At 31.2% G+C, this 12,143-nt stretch overlaps 2 protein-coding genes across 2 annotated transcripts in view; both read left to right on the top strand.

Moving 5' to 3' along the window:
- LOC117171776 (alpha/beta hydrolase domain-containing protein 17B) overlaps nucleotides 1–9,363 on the top strand; it is a 16,997-nt gene extending 7,634 nt beyond the window's left edge. The window contains exons 2-3 of the mRNA XM_033359385.1: nucleotides 1,999–2,131; nucleotides 9,052–9,363. Coding sequence (XP_033215276.1) covers nucleotides 1,999–2,131; nucleotides 9,052–9,135 — 217 coding nt within the window. The 3' untranslated portion in view covers nucleotides 9,136–9,363. The remainder of the gene's footprint in view (nucleotides 1–1,998; nucleotides 2,132–9,051) is intronic.
- Nucleotides 9,188–10,830, top strand: LOC117170938. Its single transcript, XM_033357984.1, has 3 exons — nucleotides 9,188–9,196; nucleotides 9,277–9,687; nucleotides 9,771–10,830. The coding sequence occupies exons 1-3, from the start codon at nucleotides 9,188–9,190 to the stop codon at nucleotides 10,545–10,547; spliced, it is 1,197 nt and encodes a 398-aa protein (XP_033213875.1). The 3' UTR covers nucleotides 10,548–10,830.
- Nucleotides 10,831–12,143: the final 1,313 nt, after the last annotated feature.

Genomic DNA, 12,143 nt, shown 5'->3' with positions numbered 1-12,143 from the left:
ACAAGAACTCTTTCTTATTCTTGTCTAAACGCATATATGTTTAGCATTAAAGAAACCTTTAAATCGCGAATATGCTTCAGAAAATAAGCTTTTCTAATCAAATTTAAGATAATCTAGACTTCATTCTAGGGGAAGCTTATATCCTACGACTTTTTACGCGCAGTTACTCAGAATTGAGAATTTTTTAACAATGCTAACATTTAAACAAGACTTTATTTCTAATGATTTATGTTCATTCACTCATGGAACTATAAACATTTTTTGCTTATTTGAACATATTAGCTCTAAATTCAGAGTTATCTTACATTTTAGAGTAAGAAAAGTATCAAAATTTTATTGTTATAGGCAAAGAATTAAACTTAAAAGGACTTTATTACAGGGCGTCTACCATACCTAGAATACCTGGAAAACCTAGAATTTTTATATATCTGAAAAAACTTTTACTGTATTTGGGTATTTTGTTCAAAAATTCGTTTTTTCTTTGTTTCAAATTAATTTTGTTGACTGAAAATGTATCACTATTCTACTTTTAGTTGAAAATTATCCATTTTAGTCGAAAATTTAAGTATCTGGTTGAAAACTCATGTATATTGTTGAAATTTCGTTCTTTTTGGGTACAAAAATTATCTTCTTGATCGAAAATTCATCTCTTTGCATCAAAATTCTACAGTTTATTGGCAATTTCTCTCTCTTTCTCTTATGTGAAAAATCTTTCTTAGTTGAAAATGTCGTCTTTCACCCTAGAAATTAATCGGTTTGGTTGGAAATTCAATTATTCTAATGATTCATTATTTTAGTAAAAAGTTCACATTTATGATTGAAAATCTATCTATTCCAGTTGAAGATTGAAAAATTATATTTTTCTTTGGAAATTCAATTATTTCAATTAAATATTCATATTTCTAATTTAAAATCAATTTTGTTTAACTCAAAATTTTACTGTTCCATTTTTGGTTGGAAATGGATCTTTTTACATTCTCATCATTTGTGATTGAGAAAGTATTAGAATTGTCGGAAATTTGACATCACACTTTTTCAAAGGATCTCCACGTTTCGAGACCCCCTGAATCCGAAAATCAGATTGTCACGATGGCGTCTGTCTGTCCGACCGGCAGTCCGTCCGTAAACACGATAACTCTCGAAAAAATGAACGAATCAAATTCATCTTTGGCACACTTTTTTTAAGTCCTGAAAGAAAGGACGAGTTCGTGAACTAGCCATTTTTGATAAAAATTCAAAAAGTGAGGGCATTTTGAAAATTTTTGAGACCACTTTTCTGAATTCGAAAATTCTATGTACGGATATTTATAGTATTAAAAAGAACAAACAATTTATCCTTATGACTTTTTTCGATAAAAAGAAAATTCTCAGAGTTATAGAGTTTTCAAAATTTTTCTAATCAAACGAAAATCAAAATTTGAAGCCAAAAAACGCACGATATGAAAAAAAGTCAAGAGAAGAAAAACATTTCTTTTTGGAAGCCCTACAAGATTATTATAACCAATTTTTGGATTTTCTTCAAAAATCGAAAATTCAAATTTTGATTGCAGTTTCAATTAAATATAATATTAACCACATCAATTTCATGTAAATATGCACTGAGCTTTAAGATTAAAAATAAGGAAATAAACATTTGTTTGAGTTATTATTCAAATGTATGAACTTTAGAGATAATCTCAATAAATAAGTATATTTTTAGTGTTATTTAACTATTTAACAATCGATGGTGCTAATATATTTAAGAATGTCTTGTAATAACGTCTGTCAAAGCTTTCTAAAATCTAAATTAAACATATTGATTGAATACCTAGAAACTAAAAAAAAAACATTATTTATAGTAAACGCGCGAAACTGTGTACATATTCCGAGTTGACTGTTTAAAAAAATGCAAAATATTCGAAAAGTTATACCTCAGAAACAACTTGGAATTGTTAGGGAATTATTTTTCCGGATTTGAATAGATACCCTGTGTTAATTTGATATTTTTTTCAATTACAGTATAGATAAAGTGCCGAAAGTGACATCGCCCGTACTGGTTATTCACGGAACTCAAGACGAAGTCATAAATTTCAGTCATGGACAAGAAATATATGAGAGATGTCCAAGGGCTGTTGAACCCTTATGGGTTGAGGTAATTATACAATGTTTGTCGAAGGAATTCCTTCAGCTAGCATAAATTCTACAAATGTAGCAAGTTACTTAAAAATTAAAAAATTAAAATTATTTGAGAAAAGTTAATTAATAATCCTGTTATAAACTGGGAACAATAAATCTAGGGTAGTATATTATTGGGTCAATATGATACAACTGTTTGAATTAAAGATTGCAAGGTTGCTCCTTTATGAAGACATCGATTTCTAATATCTGCAATAGAGAGACTCGTGTGCTCTTTTAGAATAATAGTTCACCTTTATATATTATCTCTATTTCACCTGAATCCATGTTCTCTAGTTCAAAAAATATATTTGAGAATTTCGAGTAATTTCATCTTATCCACGTGTTTTTATAAGAAATATTCAAACATTAGACTTTTATTTGCAGTTCCATTTCTACCGTGCGGTTTTAAAGATAGACAAACGTCTGTTATTCCTCTTATGTAATCAATTTAAAACTCACGTGCTTTTTAGATCATCACTTTTATTTTTAAATTTGATTGTACTTCAATTTAGAAGCAACTATTTTTCGAATAAAACTAAATTTGGAATGTGTTAAGAAATTTATTTCGAGAAAACAAGGAGGAGATTTAGAGTTCTTAAATTCCCGAGAATTTAAGTTCAGTTTATATAACCGAGAATAGCACAGAATTGAGGAGAATTTAAGAATTTAAAATATGAAAAGCAGCCTCAAAATTCAATTGCCTCACATTACTTAATAAATACCACGAAGTAGAACAAGAAGTCCCTACACCCGAAAAACTTATACGCGTGAAATTTTCAAAATTCTCTTATTTTTTGACTAATTTTTCCATTTCAAATCATTAATATTCAAATACCAGCATTTTAATCTTATGATATTTTTACCATAGAATACTTTATAAGCGGAATAAAACAGTGTTTCATATACAAATTTAAAATGTTCAAATGTATTAATTTATTAAAAAAAAGAGTTTTCTACTTTAAAAGATAACTAACAAAATACTGGAATTTTCAACAAAATAATCGAATTTTTAACATAATAGTTGAATATTTAACCTAAAAAGACAAATTGCCAACGAAAAAGTGGCATAGTTTTTATTTGAATAAAAAAAGAATGAAATGTGTACAACAAAAGATTTAAAATCAAAAAGATGAACTTCCAACAAATAAAGAATTTTCACTCAAAAAATAAATGAAAGTTTTTCTAAATTATGAAGCCTTTAAACCAGGAGAAAAATTTTCTTTACAAAAATTCAATTTTTAAACAAAAAATATGGCTGACCAAAAAATTAATTTTCCACGAAACTCATGCATTTTTACGCGAAAAAAAGGAAATTTTAAACTAAAAAATTATTTTCTACAACAAAAAAACGCGAATTTTTAACGAAAAAATATCAATCTTTAAAAATGGAAAAGCTACGTTTTCTATTAAAAAAATTAATTCTAAACCAAAAAAAGAAGTATTTTCCACTAAACAGTTAACTTTTCAACCAGACATAAGCCTTCAATAAAGAAAAATTTCACATTGTAGTTTAACTTTGACTCAAGAAATTTAATTTTCAATGAAAAAAGATTAATTTTCAACAAGATAATTAAACTTTTAACCAACGAGAAACCTTTTCAACTTGAAATATAAATCTTTAAAAAAAAGAGATTTCTTAACAAAGCGATTCAACCAAATCTTTTGAACAAATTAGTTGAATTATCAAACAAAGAAGAACGATTTTTAACCAAAAAGTTCCATTTTTATACAAAAAATACAATTTCTTCTATAACAGATGAAGTTTTAAATCAAAAAGATAAACTAAAAAAAAATAGTTTAATTTTCTGTTGAAAAAGATTTTAGTTGAGTTTCACGATCAAACTATGAATTTTTTAACAAGAAATAATTTTCTACCAGAAAAAATGAATTTTCTATCCAAAAGGACGAATTTTTAACCAAAAAGGATGGCTTTATAACAAAATTGTTGATTTCTCTAGCAAATAGTTGCATTTTTATCAAAAAATATGAAATTTATCTTAAAGCAGAAGAATTTTTTATTACAAAAAAGTTGACTTTTCATCCAAAAAATTTTCCAGTTAACTCAGTAACATAAAAAATTGAATGTCTGTAACAGAAAAATAAGTTCCTGCGAAAAAAATTGAATTTTCAATCCAAACGGACGAATTTTTTTAACCAAAAAGGATGCATTTTTAACAAAATAGTTGAATTCTCTACCAAATAGTTACATGTTTATCTAAAAAAGATCAATTTTGTACGAAAGCAGATGAATTTGTAACAAAAAACCGTTTTTTTTTTATAAGTGGAACTTTCATCCGGAAAATATTTCAGTTCATTTTTCAACAACAAAATATAGATTTTAAATAAAAAGTAAATTTTCTACGATATAGTTAAGTTTTCAAGAAAGTAGTATAATAGCTTAATTTCTAACCAAAGAATTACATTTTTATCAAACAAAAGATTTAATTTTTGTTAAAACAGGTAAACTTAAAAAAAAACATAAATAAAACTTTAAAACAAAAAGTTGATTTTTTGACCGAAAAGTTAACGAAAAAATGAAATTTTTTATTAATAAAAATAAATTCTGAGATTCTCATAAATTCTCAGAGAATGTATTTCTCGGTAATATTCTCATTCTCGTTGCCGTTCTCAAAGTAATATAACCGGCTCAGAACTTTAAGGAGATGAGTAAGGGGGTTTCGAAGGTTCCTACTTTGCCGACATCGAGACCGTCCGACAACTCAAATGGTTCATGCCGGCGCGAAGTTCAGGCCTAAAGCTCAATTGAGAAATTTAGAATAGTTTCAATAGTAGTATTCACTCAGAAAAATAGTAGCAAGATGTCATGCGATTAGTTAAATATTAAGTAATAAATCACGGGTTCATATTTTTTTTGAAATACCTTGAAAGCTTCCAAATCCGTTGAAATCCTTCAAGAACACTTAAAATCTGTTAAGATCTTCTAAAAATTCATGGAAAAATCGCCAATCTTTTTAAATTCCTTGAAATCTTACAATTTCTCTAGAAATCCTATAAATGTTTTAAATATAATGAAAATCTTTGAAATCCTTAGGAATCCTCAGAAATCCCTGCAAGTCTAGATATATGCTGGCATCATTTGAAATCTTTTAAATATGATTGCTATTCTGAGCGCCTTTTTAGAATCCTTTGAAACGATCTGAAACTCCATGAAAGTCTTTAAAAACCTTTGAAAATCATGAAATCTCGTTAAATTCTTTGTAATATTTTAAAACACTATAAACTGAAAATTGAAATTGAAAATGTTTTTAAATCGTTTAAAATTTACAAAATCGTTTAAATCTGAATTCCCATATAATCTGATTAAACTCCTTGAAATTCCTTGAAATCTTTTAATTAAAACCCCCCAAAATGTATTGAAATCCTCTGAAATTTCAGGGAACATATCCAATGTTTTAAACCCGTTTGAATCTATAGAAATTCCTTATAATCTTTTGAAACATCGTAAATTCCGTAAAAAATCCTTTTAAATCTCTTGACATTTTTTATAATTCTACGAAATTCTTTGAAATCCGATGAAATTTCAGGGATTTTTTAATCTCTTGTAATTCCTTGTAATTTTCTAAAATCTTTGAAATTCATTGAAATTTGTTAAATCTTTAATAAAATAGCGTGGGTCGGGTAAAATTTTTACAAATACTTTGAAATTCCTTGAATTTTTTTGAAATTTGTAATATCTTGTGAAACCTCTTCAAAAATTATGGAATCCTCTGAAATCGGATGAAACTTCTTTAAATCTCTTAAAATTCTTTGAAATTCTCTGAAGTCTCTTGGAATCTTTTAAAATCTGCAAAAGGTTGAAAGCTTTTGAAATCTCATCGTTATAAAAGCGGTCAATAGTGGCTGGAACATGCGACATGTAAGTTTGTAGAATGATCTCGATAATGAAATAAAATTATATTGTCCGACACGAATTTTGCGTAAACTACTTCAAGTTTATTTATTATTTTATCTTAAATAACCTGGCAGTTGTTTACATAAAATTCGCTTCTCACAATTGCGCAATACATTTTTTTGACATCAGCAAGAACTTCTTAAATAATCAACATTTTTTAATGTTCGTGGGCTCATTTTGAAGCTATTTTTTCACTGATTCATATCCGTTTATGAGCGTAAATCGTAAACCTTTTTTTTATTAAATTGCTAGAACTTGATGCTGTAAGAAAAAGTTTGGAAAAATTTGAAAATATCTTATCTGTAAGAAAATCGCAGTAAAAAATAAAAAAAATACATATTTTGAGGAAATTGGATAGCAAGGTAAGGATAATATGTTTCATATATTCATCAGAAATATTTTTGTTATCAAAAAGAATATTGCCATTTTTCCAACCTCTTTGTTACAGCATACATACAAAAATAGATTGAAATTTACGCTATTTTTGCCATTTCTACCTAAAAAATAAACAAATTTGCTTCATCCAGGGCTTATTTTATACAGAATTTCAAAAGAAATCAACCCTTTAAAGAGAAATTTTTTTATCTCTTGGGTTATACATTAAAAATATCAGAATCTACCCTTGTTCGTTCAATTTTGATAAAAGTTAGTGAAATTAGAATGCTATATGAAAGAAATTTTGGGCCCAAAGGATTCTAAAAAATTTTCCCAATTGCGAAAGTTAAGCAATTATAAATTTTAGGGTCACATTTTTTTGAAGTATCAATATTTCTGTAAACGATAATTGGATTTTGATAAAAGTTGAAGACATTAGACGTGAAATGGTGTAATTTAGGAATATAATACAATAAAAAACAATGTGTTCAATTTTTCCCCAAAAACGTCCAAAACAAATTTTGATTTCATTTGTCGTGAATTTCTCTCGTTTTAATTTTTCTTAAGTACGTATAAAATGATTCCTTGGGAAATCTGCTTTCCTTTCAAACAAAAAAAAATGCATAGAGGCTCTATTGGGTCCCAGGATATCATCATTTTAGTGAGACTGCGCAGGTAATATTCAGACGATTGAAACCAGATAATATTGAAAGCAAACAAAAGTCACACTAAAATGATTATATCTTGAGGCCCAATAGTCTCCAATGATTTTTTTTAATGCTAATTTCCCCAGGATTAATTTTATCTATACTTGAGAAAAATTAAAAATTGAAGAAATATTGACAGTTCAAAAAAATGTGACCCGGAAATTCAACATAGCGTAACTTCCGCTATTTCAAAAATGTTGAAAAATCCTTTGAGCCCAAAATTTCTTACGTATACTGGCTAAGGCTCATTTTAAAGATATTTTTCACCATATCGCAGCTGCTTATGAGCAAAAATCATAAGAATTTTCTTATCGAATCGCAAGAACTTGAAATTGTTACAAAAAAGTTGGAAAAATCGCAATATTCTTTTTGGTAACAAAAACATTTTTGTAGAATATATGAAATATAGAATCATGAAGTTGCTATGAAATATCCTCAAAATATATATTATATAATTTTTATTCTGATTTTGCATTATATAATTTTAAAAAATAGATTGGCTTCACCCTGGGCTAATTTTATACAGAATTTCGAGAGCAATCAACCCTTTTACCCTTTCTGGCATACATTTTTCAGGGAAACAAGTTTTCATGAAAATTGGTACGTAGGGGTTTTTGGGGTCGCTGATTACGAATCTGAACTCAGATTTTGAAAATTCAAAATGGCGGATCCACTATGGAAGCTAACATTTGGCATATTTTTTTATTGTTTCTGAAAATTGGTATACGCGGGTTTTTGTGATCACTGATCACGAGTCTGAACTCAGATTTAGAAAATTCAAAATGGTGGATCCAATATGGCGACCTAAATTTGGAATATTTTTGGATTTTTTTTTTAGAATTGGTATACAGGAGTTTTTTTGGGGTCGCCAATTACGAATCCGAATTAGATTTGAAAAATTCAAAATAATAATTACAAAATTCGCAATGTGAACAAATTCTTAAAAAATTAGAAATAAAAAAAATAAAAAAAATTATAAAAGATAAAAAGTATTCAAAAAATTGAAATTGAATCAACTGCAACTGTTATGCAACTATAAAATTGGTTATTTTACGTTAAAGATCGCCATATTAGTACCAATTTTCAAAATCTAAATTCAGATTCGTGATCAGTGACTCCAAAAATCCTTGTACATTAATTTTTAATAAAATCCAGAAAACTTGATTATTTTGGCCGCCATATTGGATCCGTCATTTTGGATTTTCAAAGTCTGATTTCAGATTCGTGATCAGCGACCCCAAAAACCTCTGTATACCAATTTTCAGAAAAAAAATCCAAAAATATTCCAAGTTTTGGGCGCCATATTGGATCCGCCATTTTGAATTTCCAAAATCTGAGTTCATATTCGTGATCACTGGCCCAAAATCCCCTGTATACCAATTTTCAGATAAAATCAAAAAATATTTCCAATTTCGGCAGCCATGTTGGATCCGCTATTTTGAATTTTCAAAATTTGAATCCAGATTCGTAATCAGCGACCCCAAAAACCCTTATGTACCCATTTTCCTAAGGTTATAATGGAAATTTTTTTCAATAATGAATTTTTTCAACAAAAAAGACTTTTTCATCTTTGTTTATAAGTATTAACAAATTCTTAAAGAATTTTAGACCCTTCGCACATAAATTTCAATTTTCTATCATCCTGGGAGCATGAAATTAAAAAAAAAAAACCTGTGTAAAATCCAATAAAAACTACTCTGAAATTGCAAAAAATGATATGAAAAAAGGTGGGAATACGGCATTCCCACCATGCCGCAAAGGGTTAAAGGGACATTTTTTTAGCTTTGGCATAATTAAAATTAAAAGAACTTTATCAGTCATCAAAAAAGAGATGTGCAAAAACTTTTTTGTACCCCTGTAGATTAATCAAAATTCATGACTCTACCCATCGTGTTTCAGGGTGCTGGTCACAATGATGTGGAATTGTACAACCAGTATTTAGAGCGTCTGAAGCAATTTGTGAGTGTGGAATTGGTGAACTGACGGCGACTCAGCCTCTCCCAGAGTCAGGGAGGGCAGGGAGTTGGTCTCACACATGTCAATAGTCAGGTACAATCTATTTCAAATAACTCCAACACAATCAGCTCCATCTCGACCAGCTCGCCTACCGAAAAGCTCGTATAGCAATCACCTTCCGCAGGGGAGATCGTCACACTCCCCTGTGACGGAGACCCCTCGCCAGTATCCAATGACGAGGCTATACTTTTCCCCGAGGAACAAGAGAAATCAAAGCGAGAGAAACGAGAGACTAGCAAACCATTAACCAAGGAAGTGCACTCTCTTCAAAAAGAATCCGAATTCACAGCAGCAACTTTCAACGCCAAGACAGACTGTTTGAACACCAAATGGGAACGAGAAAACTCCAAGGACAATAAGAAGAAAGACAGCAAAACTCCTTCAAAATCTAACCAGCATCGTAAGCCGAATCGTCGCAAGAAGCGCGCTTCCCAAACTTTCACCGACCGCGAGAACTTGAAATCAGCGACCAGGAACAAAGAGACGGCAAATTCGTCAAGTTCAGAAGCTTCCAACGATGTAAATATCGGTTCCGACTCGAAAGAATCTCGGTATAAACGCATTAAAACGTCTCTTACAACTCATATTCATTACAATTCCAGGTTCTTGAGGAGGCTGCTTGTTTGGAAAGGGTAAAACGTCAATCCAAAGCGCGATTCGTCGGCAAAGACCTAGACCTGGATAGCAGCGACGTTAGCGACAATTTGGATCTGGAGTTGCCAAAAACCAAGAAGTACTTGTGGTTCAGTAAGAATTCCAAGAATCATTTGACCAAAGGACTCTGCCAGATAACGAAGGTGGCTCAAGATAAAAGCAAAACGGTCAGGTCATTGAAGGTGAAGAAGACCACTACTTCTTGCAGTCCTCACAAGAAATTCAGCAGATCCTCTCTGAGAATCGAATCGGACAAGATCACCATCAATTTGTCCAAGTACTCGCCCTGTGCCAGCCGATTAGCAGCGAGTTCCAAGATTCTCTCGACTGAAAGTGTCTCCAATTCCGAGAGTCCTCTGCATGTCGTGCACTCTCGCAGTCCCTCGCATGTCAACGTGCAACAAGCCAACTCGCTACCCCTGGATAAAATGTCCATTCAAGCCAGCTTGTCCCTGAATACCCACCAGTTTGAGAAGACTCGTCGTTCCACCTCGCGCAGCAGGAGTGTCGGCGACAGTTGTGTCACCTCGCCAACGAGCGAAGGCACAACTCTGAGCTATTCGCCAACAGTAACCGAAATCTTGTCCTTGGAGGAAGTCATACCTCAGATATTGGTCACGGAAGATTCGCCAAGTTACCAGCATCCAGATGTCAAGCGAGAGTCAGAGAAGAGGAAGAAAGCGGCGACAGGAAAGGAGGCCACGACTCTGGAGACGAAATGTTAGTCGGTAGTTTTGATCGCCTCAGAGAGGTCGGAAATAAACTATCGGAATTCACTTCCATGTTAATAATGTTAACGAAAGAAAGACACTTAGAGATTTTTATGTCCCATCGATGCTATCGGGTGATGTAGTGCCAGTGAGACTATACATACCACATTTATAAGATTTATTATGGATATTTGTACGAAATAAAGAGTATATGTGTAGGAATTCGAGAACTGCTCGTCGCTCGATCTCGAGAACAGGGAATGTTGTTGCGAGAAAGAAAAAACGAAGAAAACAAAAATATGTTGAGTATTATTATGAAATTAGACAATCAATTGACTCACAGGTAATGAGACCTTTTTGCCGATAGGAGAATCATAGTTATCTTCGCACTGTGATGCTCGGATTCCGTGATGTCTCGAATTACTCAGTAATCGCATGTTTCTCACTGCCGATGATGATAATTCATTCTTCAATGCGTATCTACGATTATTAAAAAATTAAAAGTGCCAAAGAAAAGAGATTACCGTTGAGCGACTGTTTTCCTTTTTTTTTTTCATCAGCTTGAACACGAGTTTATTAAATACACACGTTATCGCCAATCATCTTCTGTTTTATGTCGATCCACGCGCCTCTTTCAGTCTTCAAAAAGTCTCGATTACGAAAGTCGATTGATTTCTATTGATACATGATAGTTTGGGGTGGTCCAAAAATCGTCAGGTTTCAAAAGTGCATTGTGCTTTTGGAAATTCTTGTTCCTTTTTGGAAAAGGTAAATGGATTAGAAAATTTAATCATGGTTTCTACAATATCTGGAAAAGCTGGAATTGTCAGGGAACTTTTTTTTTTCAACTGAAAACCTAATTTTTCTATTTTTTGACGACAATTGATCGAAAATTCAAGTATATTCTTAAAAATTCGTTTTCTAAAAGTATACAATTAATCTTCTTGTTTGAGCAATCATCTTTTTACTGTCAACTACTACATTCAAGTCTCACACGGGGGGTTTCTGGGTCGCTGGATCAGAATTTGAAGTCAAAATTCAAAATGGCGAATCCAATATGGCGGGCCAAGTACAAAAAACGGCTCGATTTGGATAAACCTCGGTATTTACGGATTTTTGGGGTCGCTGAATCTGAGGTCTAAATTCGAAAATTAAAAATGGGGGATCCAATATGGCGAATGAAAATCCAAAAAACGGCTGATAACGGCTGGTAAATTTATTCACGACCCCGGAATGTGCCACGAGGAGGCTGCAACGGTAGGATTCAATACTCCTTTTAAAAATTTTTTTTTTTGTTTTTTGTTATTTTTTTTTATTTTTTTTCGTAGAATTTACTAAACGGTGTAGGATCTACTTTGTATGGTTTAGTCTGTCCATTTTGAATTTTTCAATTTTCAATTCAGAATCGTAATTAGCGACCTAAATTACATATTAGTATCAAGATTTATCCAAATTGAGTCGTTTTTTGTATTTTCGTTCCTCATTTTAAAATTTCAAATTTTGACTCCAGATTCGGATTCAACGACCCCGTAAACCCATAAGTGCCAAGATTTATCCGAATTGAGCCGTTTTTTGTATTTTCGCCCGCCATATTGAATTCGCTATATTGAA

This window comes from Belonocnema kinseyi, chromosome 4 (assembly GCF_010883055.1).
Source record: "Belonocnema kinseyi isolate 2016_QV_RU_SX_M_011 chromosome 4, B_treatae_v1, whole genome shotgun sequence".
NCBI classification, from domain to species: domain Eukaryota; kingdom Metazoa; phylum Arthropoda; class Insecta; order Hymenoptera; family Cynipidae; genus Belonocnema; species Belonocnema kinseyi.
The sequence above is the reverse complement of the archived record's forward strand: the minus strand, read 5'-3'. Positions and strand labels throughout refer to the sequence as shown.

What these genes read in the sequence shown, in the direction of transcription:
- LOC117170938 (XM_033357984.1), top strand. An exon ending in GTTCAGAAGCTTCCAACGAT is followed by an intron (nt 9,688 to 9,770) that starts GTAAATATCGGT and finishes TTACAATTCCAG; the next exon opens with GTTCTTGAGGAGGCTGCTTG.